The 15,449-nt window shown below is 32.9% G+C and overlaps 1 protein-coding gene across 1 annotated transcript in view; it reads right to left on the bottom strand.

The window, feature by feature from the left end:
• ASCC3 (activating signal cointegrator 1 complex subunit 3) overlaps positions 1–15,449 on the bottom strand; it is a 367,201-nt gene that overhangs the window by 285,081 nt on the left and 66,671 nt on the right. The window contains exons 4-7 of the mRNA XM_011956428.1: positions 10,011–10,131; positions 4,579–4,783; positions 3,710–3,851; positions 2,967–3,092 (exon numbers count right to left, since the gene is read on the bottom strand). Of these exons, the coding sequence (XP_011811818.1) occupies positions 2,967–3,092; positions 3,710–3,851; positions 4,579–4,783; positions 10,011–10,131 (594 nt within the window). The remainder of the gene's footprint in view (positions 1–2,966; positions 3,093–3,709; positions 3,852–4,578; positions 4,784–10,010; positions 10,132–15,449) is intronic.

The raw sequence follows: 15,449 nt of genomic DNA, 5'->3' as shown, positions 1-15,449 counted from the left end.
ATTACTCCCCAATTATGATTAGCCATTAGAAAAGTACAAATTAAAACCACAATGAGAAATCACTACAATCAGATGGCTAAAATAAAAATATAAACAGTATATAAAAATACAAATATAAGTGGCTACAATAAAAATAAAAAACAGTGACAACACCAAATGCTGGTTAGTATGTGGAGAAACTGGATTATATCATCAAATTGCTCATGGCTATGTTAAATGATACAGTCACTCTACAAAACAGTTTGGTAGTACCTTAAAAACCTAAGCGTGGCCGGGTGCGGTGGCTCAAGCCTGTAATCCCAGCACTTTGGGAGGCCGAGACGGGTGGATCACGAGGTCAGGAGATCGAGACCATCCTGGCTAATACGGTGAAACCCCGTCTCTACTAAAAAATACAAAAAAAACTAGCCGGGCGAGGTGGCAGGCGCCTGTAGTCCCAGCTACTGGGGAGGCTGAGACAGGAGAATGGCGTGAACCCGGGAGGCGGAGCTTGCAGTGAGCTGAGAGCCGGCCACTGCACTCCAGCCTGGGCGGCAGAGCAAGACTCCGTCTAAAAAAAAAAAAAAAAAAAAAAAAAACCTAAGCGTGCAGTTGCAATATGACCCAGGAAATGCATTCCTGGACATTTATTAAACAGAATGAAAACTTATATTCACACAAAAACCTGCATACCAGGTTTATAACTGCTTTATCTGTGTTATGGAAAGAACTATGCCCTTCAAACTTTGTATGCTGAAACTCTCACCCCTCCATGTGACTGTTTTAAAGACAGGACTTTTAGGGAGGTAATTACGGGTAAATGAAGTCATGAGGGTGGGGTCCTAACCTGATAGGGCTGGGGACCCTGAAAAAAGAGGAAGAAACACCAGAGGTCTCTCTTCATACACACACAGAAAAGAAACTATGTGCGAACACAAGAGGAAGGCAGAAGGTAACTACCTGCAAGCCAGGAAGAAATCCTCACCAGAAACAAAATTTGCTAGCAACCACCTGATCTGTGACTTTTAGCTTCCAGAGCTGTGAGAAAATCGGTTTCTGCTCTTTAAGTCACCTGGTCTGTGGTCTTTTTTATGGCAGACGAATACGGTTTGTAATCACCAAAAACTATCAGTAAAATAAATGTCCTTCAATAGGTGAATAGTTTAAAAAAAAACAACTGTGGTCATCTACATCACGTGTGGTAGGCAGAATAATGATGCCCACCAAAAATCTCCACATCCTAATCCACAGAGTCTGTGAATATATTAGATTACATAAGATATGGACACTACGGTAGCAGAGGGAATTAACCTACTCAGAAAAACTCTTTTACTTCAATAATCCAAATAAAAATGAACAAAACACCTATTTAGAAATAATTATCATAGAAAAGTTAAAAAGCTTGCTTCATTCATTATTAATTTAAATAAATGTCAATGATGCTTTTTAAAAAATTTAAAGATTTAGACCAGGTGCGGTGGCTCACGCCTGTAATCTCAGCACTTCGAGACGTGGAGGCAGGCGGATCACTTGAGGTCAGGAGTTCAAGACCAGCCTGGCCAAGATGGCGAAATCCCATCTCCACCAAAAATACAAAAATTAGCTGGGTGTGGTGGTGCACGCCTGTAATCCCAGCTACTCAGGAGGCTGAGGCAGGAGAATTGCCTGAACCCAGGAGGCAGAGGTTGCAGTGAGCCGAGATCGTACCATTATATTCCAGCCTGGGCAACAAGAGTGAAACTCCTTCTCAAAACAAAAAATATATATTAAATATTTAATACATAAAACTTAATGAATCTTAATGATGATACTGCTTATAATGATTGATAAGGTTTATAACAATTGTATTATAATTATTTAATTTTATTGGCTGTCAGTCCTGGCTGTATTTTAGAATCACCCATAGAGCTTCAAAAAATCATTCCCAAAATATTGTTACCTGGACCTCTTCGAAGAGATTAGGACTCAAATAGTAGCAAGGCACTTGGATTATTAAAAACTTCTACGAGTACTTCTGATATACAAGATATAACTAGAATTTTATTCTACTATAAAAACTTATTGTAAAAAACAACTTAAAACTATAACAATAATAAGTTATTTTAGAATAAAGGCATAAAATGGAATAGTATGTGGTGATAAACTGATACTGCAGAAATATGTTTACTGACACAGAAAGACACATATAACTATATATACACACACAAAACAGTAGGTATGATGTAATTCCATTTTGTAAAAGAAAAATACATATGGACACATATACAGAATGAAGTTCATTTTGGTTGGCTGTGAGTATTCTTTATGATGCTTTATGCTGCTGTTTTTGCTTGCCTGTATTTTTTGTTATTTCCGAATGATTCTATAAAAACATATGTGAAAAACCACAGCAACTTAATTTTGATACGGAAAAGATTAACTTTCAATAATACAAATACTTTAACCTAAACTAAGGAATATTATATTTTGAAATAGAGCAAATGTGACAAAATTTTAACAAATGGTGAATCCAAGCGAAGGATATAAAGATAGTAATATTCATGCCAGTTTTCCACAGGTCAAACATAATTCAAAATTTAAAAATTCAGAAAAAATAAATTCTTAAAGCTACTTAAAATTTGCAACCCCCCTCTATGTATTCTATTTTATTATAGGTTGATCATTCGATATAATCAATACAATAAATAAATACTTTAACATTTTATTTAAATCAGTGTACATAAGTTAAACCAAAATCTTAGCTGAAAAAAAAAAACATGAAACACAGAAATATATGCACAAAAATATACACACATTTGTTTGATGTATGATATAATGTATATTTTTTTAAATTTAAACTCTCCTACTATAATTATCTAGTAACCAACTATATATGTCTGTACTATATTTGCCAACTAATAATGTTTTAAAACAATTTTTCCAGTATAAATTCATTCACACCACATACCAAGCCTCAAACTATCAACTCTGTAAAAGGCTCATCTCACCTCATCTAAGTCTTGGATGTAAACTGGCTTTTCCTCAAAGCTGAGTGGCATTGGTTCGCTGTAGGGAATCCTTACTTCTTCATAAAGCTTGTTATTTTCTCTTTGGATTCCTTCTGGCAAAATCATCTATAAATATCAACAATAAAAATTCAATAATAATAAAAAATAAAACACTTGCTCTGGTAAATATTCTTTAGAGAGAGAGAGAGAAAGAGAGAGAGAGAAGGAGAGAAAACACCACTTGTTTTATAACAAAGCACTGGTAAATAAACTCAGCTCATTTAAAAGAAAACAAACCTAAATAAAACAAAAACAAATGCAAAAAACCACTCACAGAAAGCATTAACATATCAGGTATTTTACTTAACACACAGGCCACAGTATGTTGACAAATCTTAAAGTATACACTAATCAGATGGTACACCGGAATACAAATGTGTTCATATAATTAGGAAAATGTACAACATACAGTATAAAGTTTAGCCAAGCAGCGAGGCAACTGATAAAACTCAAAAATACAAATTGCAGAAATAATGAAAGGGAGGGAAACATATATGTTCTGAATATCTACTATATGTCAGGAGCTTTACATACACCACATTACATCATTTTCCCCAATACTTTAAAATAAAATTTAGCATAGTCAACTAGTGTTAGACTCATGAAGGAAACAGGGAAAATCTATACATCATTTCTTTAGAATAGACATATTATTCAACAGTAGTTACATAACAATGACATACCTTTGCACCAGCAATAAATGCTGATGTTTTCATGGCTTCAGCCTGGGAATCATACACATGGGGATAATGTATTTTTTCAACGTCTGTGTCTCTCTGCCTGCTCAGAATTGGAACACTTCTAGCATTCAGAAGTGCCTGCTCTCTGTAAATATAAAAATAGGCCTAATTTGAAATTTTTATCTTTAAAGGTAATGCATACAATAAAACAATGTAATTATAAAAAATATTGGGAGGTAGCCTTCCACCATAAAAAAGAAGAAATTAAACTACACAAAGGAAGATTTTAGGAATCCTGAAATCTTCTGGGTGACAAAATAGGATTCAGCACATTTTCAGATATTATTTATAGATAACACCACCTGGTAAGTTTGATTTAATGTTCTTTCCAATTTTGTTTTTTCACAATTCAAAGATGTTTATTTAACAACGTATACATTTCTTTTTTGAAATGCGTTTCAGTATTTAAATAATCAAGTAAAATAATGCTTATATTTCATTTTTCTCCTTTCTACTTCTAAATAACAACATTTTTTAAAAGGTATATTAAGCACAGAAATAAAATATATCTCAAATAAATTTATGTAAACTATATAAATCTTAACCTAGTGGTGTGTACACAGCACCTAATAATAGCTTACCTCTATAATCTACATTTCTTATCTACCTGGATGTGACCAAGAATATTACCATTAAGCAGACCATTGCTTTCTTATCCCAGAAAATCAGGTATTCATAAAACAAACCTCATGAAGAAAACATGACTTTAAGTAAAAATCATCTATACTGCTAAGACTAAACTAAAAAATGATAATGATATGTAAAAGCAGTAATTACAACAAAAGTATTTTTCAGCTTCTGACTTTTATTACCTTTGTATCCGCAATTCCTTAGGATCAAAGCACATAAGTCCTTCTGAAACTTCTAAATCTTCTCCAGCCTTTTTTTCTCGTCTGGCAATTCTTTTTTCTTCACGGCGATATTGTTTCATTAACTGTTTTTCTTGTTCAGACTGAATAGTGACTTGACAACCATAATTGGGTTTAGCATTTTCTCCTAAAATTTTTTTACAATTGTCTAAGAAGCAAATTTAAGAAACACACTGTTTTATAAATCTGAATATGATTTAATCTTCATGAAAACCATTTCCTTACTCCACCCCACAACATATAATGCTCTAACAGTTCATTTTTTAAAGCTGGCACATTCGATTACATGTTTTAAGGTGAGTTTTTAAAAATCACAGTATCTAAATAAAATTACACGGTGGTTTAAGAAAAGTCAGCAGTATTTTCTTCCTATAGACTAAACAGTTCAATATCATTCACATTAAAAATTCTTACATATAACATTAGGAACCTAAAAATTCAATTTTATCATTTGAAATTATTTGTTTATATAATTTCAATAAATATAATAATTATCAATACTAATTAGCATTTACTGCTAATATAGTAATAAAGCAAACTCTTTCCCTATTAGACATAACTTTTCTCCATGTAATAGACCTTATGTGGTTAAGCTGCACATATATGTTACTACTTAGTTATTTATAGATTACATAAAATTTATTGGCAGTAGTTCAAGACATATTTAAGACAATGACTAAAGCAAATAAAGCAAAAGTATGGTCCACCTTTTTATGGAAACACAGTTTTTTTAAAAAACGGAAAAACCAAGTGAATTAAATCTCAGTGTTTACAAAGTACACTTTAGGTCTGTGGTTTGGTCAACTCAAAATTCAGCAAAAATTTTCTTCCAACAGGATTACCTTCTGTGTTTGTTTAAATCTTTACAGCAACAGTATCTTCACTTACTGAAGTTCTAAAGGAACTAAAAGGAATGTAGCTGAAAGTAATCCAAGTCAATAAGCATTTATTGTATTGAGGTCCTACTCAGTTCTAGCCACTGCAGCTAGGCTAAGAGGACAATGAAGAATGAAGCTTGGTCCATACCCTGACAGAGCACAGTGCAAATTATTTTATCATATTCCAACATCCAATACAGAACAGAGAAGGAATTAAACATAGCATCAAGATGGGAATATTAGCTTTCTAATTCATGCTAAGTCGAATCTTCACAATTCTCAGACAATTGTTACTGACCCATTACATGATACTGAATATAAGTCATTAAAATCTCAATCATAGGGAAAACTTCTACAATGGCTTTATAAGCCTTAAAAAGGAAAATATGTCTCAGAATTATGAAATAAAATAAAATATCATCTATATTAGGACTAAATTTTACAGTTCTGAAATAAGCATTTTCCTAAGTTTTTTTATCTCTTATTCTCCAATTAAGTATTACATACCTACTACAACAACAGAATTTATAATTAGTGTTCAGTGTTAGAAAAAGAATGCAACATTCTGCCAATTTTCACATGTACTCTGAACTCTTCATAAAAGTTAACTTATCTGCAAAATTATACAATCAGCAACATAGATATTGAGCAGAATATTTAAAAATGTATTTATCAGAAATGAATGTTAAAGATTTTAAGCATAAAACTGTAAATATTTTAGATGACATACTAAATGCTATGCTAATGTAATTAACATTTTAAGCAAATGTGACAGTAACAAAATACTATACATACTTATGATCATCTAAATAAAATTAAAATTATAAGAAGAAAATACGTCTACCTCATAGAAAGCTTAAAAGGTCCTAATTAGAACATACTGGAATCCTGTAAGGCTTAGTATAATAGCCAATTTCAAAAAATCAAGTTGTAAAGCAGTGAATGTTTAAATGTATGGTTCTCCTTGCTGGGTTAGGTTAACTGTAGAGAGTGACATGCAAAAATGAAATGGATATCCTTAACAGTAATTCTAACACAAAGTTATTCTGAAGAACTATGTAGAGGCTTGTATCCTTTTAGAACAGTTGTTTAAAAATGTGTAGCACCTCCCCCTTGTTCTCATGCTCCTTCTCCTGATATATAAGATGCCTGCTCCCCTTTTGCCTTCTGCCATGACTGGAAGCTTCCTGAGGCCTCCCCAGAAGCAAAAGCTACTAATGCTTCATGTACATCCTGCAGAACTGTGAGCCAATTAAACCTCTTTTCTTTATAAATTACCCAGTGTCAGGTATTTCTTTATAGCTATGTCAGAATACACTGATACGAAAAGGGTATTGATTCTAAGAAGCTATCCTAATAGAATAAAACTTATGAAATCAACATAATAAACATAAATAAAACTCATCATCTACAGTTTCCAAAAAATGTGTAAAACAGGACTTACATTAAACTTTATATTAATAAATTACTACTATTAAAAGCTGGAATCAGGCTGTGCACTGTGGCTCACACCTGTAATCCAAACACTCTGGGAGGCTGAGGTGGGAGGACTGCTTGAGGCTAGTAGTTCAAGACTACCCTGGGCAACATGGGGAGACTTCATCTTTACCAAAAAAAGAAAAAAAAAATGTTTTTTTTTTTTTAAATTAACCAGGCATGGTGGTGTACACCTGTGGACCCATCTATTCAGGAGGCTGAGATGGGAGGATCACTTGAGCACAGAAGGTTGAGGCTGCAGTGATCCCTGATTGTGCCACTGCTCCCTAGCCTAAGCAAGAGGGAGAGGGCCTGTCTCAAAAACAAAAGCTAGAATCAGTAAATATCTCTTTATTAATATTTAGGAGAATGACAAAATGAAATACCAAATTCTCAGAATTTACAACATTGCAGGACTAGATATTTAAACTCATTTATTTTCCTTGGCAGACACCCGTTTTAGATGCTCATAAACCTTGCTGGCTTACTGCAATTTCTGATTATATACTATTCAACAGGTGTGATATGGTTTGGCTTTGTGTCCCCACACAAATCTTATCTTGAATTGTAATCCCCATAATCCCAGGTGTTAAGGGAGGAAGCTTGTGGGAGGTGACTGGATCACAGGGGCAGTTTCTCCCATACTGTTCTAGTGATAGTGATTGAGTTCTCAGGAGATCTGATAGTTTTATAAGTGTTTGGCAAGTTCCTCCTGCACATACTTCTCTCTCCTGCCACCATGTGAAGTAGGTCCTTGCTACCCCTTCACCTTCTACCAGTTGCCTGAGGCCTCCAGCCATGTGGAACTGTGAGCCAATTAAACCTCCTTTGTTTACAGTGTGAGAACTGATTAATACAAGGTGGGAGTGCTCTTGGATGAAGGCAGAGTAGAGGTGTTCAATACACTTAAAGAATAAAGAGACCTGCAGACAAAGTTGCTAAATTCATATTTTTCAAGTTTCTTACAATCTCAAAGGAACTTGAGGTTCTGAGAACATTTATTAGTAATCAAGAGAATCTGTAAGAAACAGAAAATCTGTCAGAAATTTTAGATTTAAACTATAGCTGTTTTTATCATTTCCTTTTAGTGCCATAATCATAAATGTAAGAAAATGAGGACATAATTTGCAAGAAGGAATAGATATTGAATAGTTTGAAGACAGTTGCCAAATTTCTTATGCTCATATACTTTTTTAAAATCCAAAACTATTTGTAAGGCTAGCAAAAAACACTGTGGTAAAGGTAAAAAAGATATTGTTTTCCTATTTATCACTTAAAACCTGAGTTTCACATCAGCTATGTTTTAAGTCAAGCTTTTGTAAAAATAATTTTTTCCCTAGACAACTCTTCTTAATTTTTCTGGGATTTAAAAATATATGTAATATGTGACACTATCAGTGTTCAATTTGCTCAGTGTGATAATTGTATTGTGTTTAGATATGTGCTAAAGATTTTATAGGTAAAGTATCATGATGTCCAGAACTTCCTGTCATTGTTGAGCAAAAATTTTAAAAAGTAGGTGTGTGTGTAAAGGGTCTAGGAAGAGCAAAGTGTCAATGACTAATGAATCTATGTGAAGGGTAAACAGTGATCATTGTATTATTCTTGTAACTTTAACTATAGGGTTTGAAAGTTCTCAAAATAAAAAGTTGGAGAGAAATTACACTACTTGGCCCATGGTAAGTATATATGTATTTTTTTTTTTAAAGAAAATTTGCTATGCAGAACCTCTTTAGTTTAATTAGGTATCACTTGTCAACCGAGTAAACAGACAAACCATAGAATAAGAGAAAATAATTGTATCTGACAAAGGCCTAATATCCAGAATCTATAAAGAACTTAAATCAACAAGCAAAAAACAAATAACCACATTAAAAAATGGGCAAAAGACATTAACAGACACTTCTCAATAAAAGACATACAAGCAGCCAACAAATGCTCATCAACACTAATCATCAGAGAAACGCAAATCAAAACCACAATGAGATACCACCTCACACCAGCCAGAATGGCTATTATTAAAACGTCAAATAATAACAGATGTTGGCTCAGTCACAGAAAACAGAGAACATTTATATACTGTTGGTGGGAATGTAAATTAGTCCTGCCACTATGAAAAGTAGTTTGGAGATTTCTCAAAGAGCTTAAGACAGTTAACCATTTGACCCAGCAATCCTATCACTAGGTATATACCCCCTACAAAATCAATCATTCTACCAAAAAGACATATGGACTCACATGTTCATCACAGCACTCACTATTCACAACAGGAAAGACACAGAATCAACCTAAGTGCCCATCAACAGTGGACTGGATAACAAAAATGCAGTACATATGCACCATGGTACATATGCATTGTTCTGTTTCCTGAGTTGAGTCCATAGTAATATTTTTCTTACAACTTACTACATAACAGCTATCATTTTACAGTTAAAGAAGCTTTAGAATGTTTCAATTAATCATGACTACATAATGTCCTTTGTAACAACATGAATGCAGCTAGAGGCCATTATCCTAAGTGAATTAACATAGAAAACCAAATCCCTCCTGTTCTCACTTATAAGTGGGAGCTACACACTGGGTATACACAGACACAAAGATGGAAACAAGAGACAATGGGGATTCTAAAAGGGCAGCGAGAGGGAGTAGGGAAAGGGATAAACAACTACCTGTTAAGTACTATGATCACCATTTGGGTGACAGAACCCATATCCCAAACCTTAGCATCAAACAATATACTCATGTAACAAACCTGCAAGTGTACCTCCTATATGCAAAATAAAAGAGGAAAATTTGTGTATTCTAAGTAGTTTTAACTTTTACCAAAACTGCCATACCCAAACACTGCTCTCCTATTTAGATCACTTATGTTTTTTCATAAGGCGCCATATCTAAAATCTATTTAACAGAGTAATATCAGTAAATTATAATAGGCCAAATAAAAATTAATTACATTAAAAACATTTTCTAACCAATGAAATCTTTCCTTTAAATTACAATGACCACTGCATACTTTCTTACCTTGAAGAACCTGAAACCTATGATCATTTGAAGAATTAAGGAATCTATCCACAATTGTAATTCTGTTCTGGAGGAGTTTCTCAATAAGTTCAAGTCCTTCAGGTCCCAGCAGTTCAAATAGCTTATAAAAAGAGAAAAAAGTAACAAACATCTGTTACCTCAAAGTTTAACTTTTTCAAGTTATTAACAACCTATTCAACAGAGTTGTAAAGCCAAACTAACATAGAAATACTCAAAAAGTGTAACAAAAATTGTAACTTAAACTAAGAAAAATGACTCTTCACATTGCCAAGAAGCTTTATAAAGGCTATCTGCAATTATATAATTAAAAACATTATTCAATTATTAAAAATTAAGATTTGAATATATAACTCCAAATCACAGAATAACAAATTCTTGGTATAACCAAATGAAATTCTAAAATAATTTGCTTTTCAACATATCATTCTGGTTTTCCCAAATAGAGTCCAGAGTACTATTTTTCTTGCAACTTACTATACAACAGCTGTCATTTTAGTATTAAAGAACCATTAGAATGTTTTAATGAATCATGACTTCATGCCAATTTTTTACATGTATTTTAAATGCCAAATAAATCTGAAATCTAAAACACAGTGCTGCAAGTGTTTTACATAACTTTACGAAAATTTCCCAAGCATATCCCACTCTCCTAGGCAGAGCAGTTATCAAAGATTAAGTTGATGTCAGAGGTAGAGAACCAGTGCTAGGATTCAGAGAGTTTCAACTATATAATTACACAATATAACTATTCTAGGAAGTCTCTAGGTTTCTGCAAGTATGATCTGGGAAGATATATATATATATATATATTTACTTATTTATATATTATATATAACATATATTTCTTGTTTAGAAATATAATACTCTAATTTTCCATATGAAGATGACATATTAACCAAATTATAACCATTCTCAGGGAATCCACACAAATAAAGCCGTAAAATAAAAATTTATTTTTTGTATATGGACATTAAAAGTTTAATAAACATTTTCTCCTTGCTGTTCATTTTACTGAAATTATGCACACAGAGGGACAATAAAAGAAACAAAATGAATTATTAAGAATCGTCCTGTCCAATCAATTTTAATTCTACTGGCCAGTATTTTTTAATGAACACATTATATGCCAGGTACTATGATAGGCATTTTGCTAATCCTATCCAGCAAAGTCTCCTAACAATATTTTCAAATTAAGGTATTATTATTGTTATTTTTGGACTTAAGAAAATAAAGCTTTAGAAGATTTACACAAATTGTCCAAAGTTACACAACTAATAGTAGGGTTTTTTGAAATGACATCTATCTGAATCCAAGCCTAAACAACTTTCCACTGCACTACAGTAACACTTTTGAATATTTTCCAGAAAACTGTGTCCCTGAAATATGAAATATATTGTAATAAAAAAGATACCAAATTAGGTAATATAAAAGATATTAAGTGAGGTTAAGAAACTTTTGTAAAGGGAAACAGCAAGGAAGCAGTAAAGAGGCAAGATAATAGGAAAATGGTCAAGAAATATGAAAGTAAATATATAACTTGTGACACTCACCCTCCCTCCCCTCAAAAAAAAAAGGTATTAATAATATGTGGCAGAAAGGGTTTAAGACAGACAAGGATAAAGGATGCTGGTAGACAAGACATAATGTTTGTGTTCCCTTACCCTCCATACTTCCTCAAAGAATCACCCATCAATAAAGTATAACATATGGAGTCCTAGAAGTCCCGGACACTCAGGGGGCCCACATGGTCAAAATAATTTTCATGATAATACTTAGCTATTATTTGCCTTTCTTATTCTGTTGACATTTGTATTGATGGTGCAAAAGCAATGGCGGGTACAACTGCTAGTGCCTTAGCATAAATCAAGCTAATAGTGTCAAATGAATTAGTAATCATTGTATTCTTCACTGTCATACAAGCACAACTACAAACAACAACAACAACACAAAGCCAACTTCACTTAAGAATGTCCTTAAGTAAAGCAATAAAAAATACTAGTTTTGTAAATTTCACATCATGAGTATGTATCTTTTTTAATATTCTGTGTGACAAAAGGGGAAATATGCATAAAATCACTTCTATATATAGAATAAATGTATGTATAAAAGTATTTTATAAAAATTTCATAAAAGTATGTATAAAATTGCTAGTGAAGAGGCTGTCTATGTAACATTATTTTGATTTGAAAGAACGGCTACAGACAAATTGATTATTCAGAATAGGATATCTGACATTTTCTCAAAAATGAAAGTGAGCTTCCTACACAAAGGAAAACAACTGAATGCAATTTATTGCCAATGCTAAAATGCAAGTTTTCAAGAGAAAATTACAATTTTGAAAAACTTGTATTCACCACTGTAAATGTGACCATTTCCCAATACTTAAAACTTTTCTGATACCAGTGACAATATTAATGAATGAATTCTTTTTATATTATATAATCAAATATGTCAACATTTAGAAGATTTGCATGACTCAATCAATTATTTTCCAAAAGACTCATATATGACGTTATAAAATTATACATGGGTAAAAAAAAAAATCCATTAAAAATGAGAAGACCAATAGATTTTCAGGAAAACTAGTATAAAAATTCATTGATATGCCAGATTTTCATTGTAACTAAACTGAAACTACTGCTTGTCAAGTTTTAATTTAGCATCAAAAAAGAATATTAAAAATTATTTGAAAAGGCTTTTAAAATATTATTCTCTTTTCTAACTGCATATCTATGTGAGCCTGGATTCCCTTTGAATGCTTAAACCAAAAATATGTATGATAGCAGATTGATTACAGAAGCAGGTATGAGAATCTGCTTTCTATTAAACCAGACATTAAAAAGATTGCAAATATTTAAAATAATGCTACTTTTCTTTCTACATTTTACAGTTTTGGAAAATATAGTTAATTTTCATCAAGCTGTTAACTTCTATTACTATTGTTATTTTAAAATGAATAAATATACGCAGTCATGTGTCACTTAATAACACATATCCTGAGACATGAACCACTAGGTGATTCTGTGGGAACATCATAGAGTGTACTTACACAAACCTAGATGAGGCAGTATTCTACACAGCTAGACTATATGGTGTAGCCTATTTCTCTTAGGCTCTTAACCTATACACCATGCTACTATACTGAATACTGGAGTCCACTGAAACACAACGGTAAGTATTGGTGTATATATGTAAACACAGACAAGATACAGTAAAAATTACTGTACAAAATATAAAAAGTGGTATAACTGTATACCTAAAGAGGAGCCTGCAGGATTGGAAGTTACTCTAGTTGAGTCAGTGAGTAATGAGTGAATGTGAAGGCCTAGGATGTTACTGTACTACTGTAAACTTTATAAACACTATTCACTTTGGCTACACTACGTTTATTTTTTCAAAAAAAAAAAAAAAACACACACACACAGTCTTGGATAATAAGTTGACCTTAGCTTACTGTAACTTTTTACTTCATAAACTTTACATTTAACTTTTTGACTCTTTTATAACAACACTTAGCTTAAAACACAAACACACTGTACAGCTGCACAAAAACATTGTCTTTATAACCTTATTCTATAAGCTTTTTCTATTTTTAAAATTTTCATTTTTTCAACTTGTTAATTAAAACCTTACACACAAAAACACATTAGCTTAGGCCTGCACAAAGTCAGGATCATCAAGATGTCATTGGCGATAGAAATTTTTCAGTTCTATTATAATGTTACAGCACCACTATTGTATATAGTCCGTCACTGACCAAAACATCCTTATGCAGCACATGACTGTACTTGAAGAGTTTCTCAGTTTTAGTTTCTGGTATAGTGGATACCAACAGACATAAACCACATAAACAAAATCTTGCAGAGTACTCAATAACTTTTAAGAGCATAAAGAGGTTCTGAGATCATAAAGTTTGATAACTGATGGCCAAGATTACCATAAAACATTTTTAAATGGCCGCACTCTACTTATTTTATGCCCACATTTCTATAGCGTTTTCAGGCCATAGTACATTTGGAAAGTCATAATATTTATAAAGCATATGAAGTAAACGGACAAGGCTACTCTGACCAAAAGAGACTAATTAAAAGCCTAAGTGATCCTTGGCCCAGATAACTGCCTTGAGGATTAGCTAATAAGAATAGTATCCCAGCCCACCTACAACCTATTATGTCATATGCCCTGGCACACCTGAAGGAAACTTCTACTATACTAACACACAAATCTGTTCATATAATATCATGGTTTAAAATCCTTCATAGCATCCTGATCCTTACAAGATAAAATCCAAACCTCTAAGTACCCCCTCATGATTGATACCTTCCATTGGCTGGTCCCAATAAGCCTGTCTGGCATCACATTCTTGCTTTCCCCAACTCATAAGTCCTTATCATTGAATGACACCAATCCATCTGCTACTCTGAAGGCATGCTCTTTCACATGTCCATGTGTCTCTACATGCTAGTCCTGCTAGGCAGAATTACTTCTCTAATTTCCTCAGCACAGTAACCTCTCCTTTTAATCTTCAAAATCCAGCTCAAATAATAACTCTTCTCCAAGACTTTCTCTATCTTTACTATGTTTTATGGCAGTTAAACAGCATACAAAGCTTCCCCATTACTCTATGTCTTCCTTCAAGGAAACTTTACTCTTTGTTTCTCCAAGAGTTAAAATAGTGCAAGACAAATCGCAAGTGCTAATTAATTAAGATGTATCAAAGACATGCTGTATTCATAACAGTATTTTCTTTCAAATTTTTAGCCCTTAAATAAGTGTCATATTTTTTCAAAAGGAATCGTTAGAAGCATGTTTTATTTACTAAACTCTTTCTAAATAAAAGCAAATATTGTCTATAAAAATAATCTCAAAACAGAAAGACTCCTAAGTAGATTGCTTTTGACAACACAAAAAAGTCTTTAGCCAAACTCCACCCAACACAGGATGAAGATTAAGTTTTTGTTGTTGTGTTGTTGTTGCTGTTTAATCTCCTTCAATTGCTGGTAGTTGCAAACACTTTAAGGCCCTCCTGCAACCTCAAAAATGGTTAACACATAACATGTATAAGAGATACCACTAAATCTACATTAAGATTCCTAAAAAACTGGTAATAAGAATTAACAGATCTGTGAAAAAATAAAAGCAAGCAAATAGTCTAGACAAAATAATGTACACAAGATCCACGTCTGATCCTCCTTTCATCCTTCAGGCACGTGTAAAAGTACTGACCACGTGGCCGCCCGCGGTGGCAAGAGGAGGATTTTTGTCTATGTTTACCCCTTCCCATACTAAAGTCACCTAGAAACAGTGTCTAACAACATAAATATTTCTGGAGTTGAATCAAAAAAATCACATAAGTGATGACCCAATGGAAATGAATGATAGGCCCATTTGTCCACCTCCAGTTCTTCCACACTTAAT

Source organism: Colobus angolensis, unplaced genomic scaffold (genome assembly GCF_000951035.1).
Source record: "Colobus angolensis palliatus isolate OR3802 unplaced genomic scaffold, Cang.pa_1.0 Scaffold418, whole genome shotgun sequence".
NCBI lineage: Eukaryota > Metazoa > Chordata > Mammalia > Primates > Cercopithecidae > Colobus > Colobus angolensis.
The sequence above is the reverse complement of the archived record's forward strand: the minus strand, read 5'-3'. Positions and strand labels throughout refer to the sequence as shown.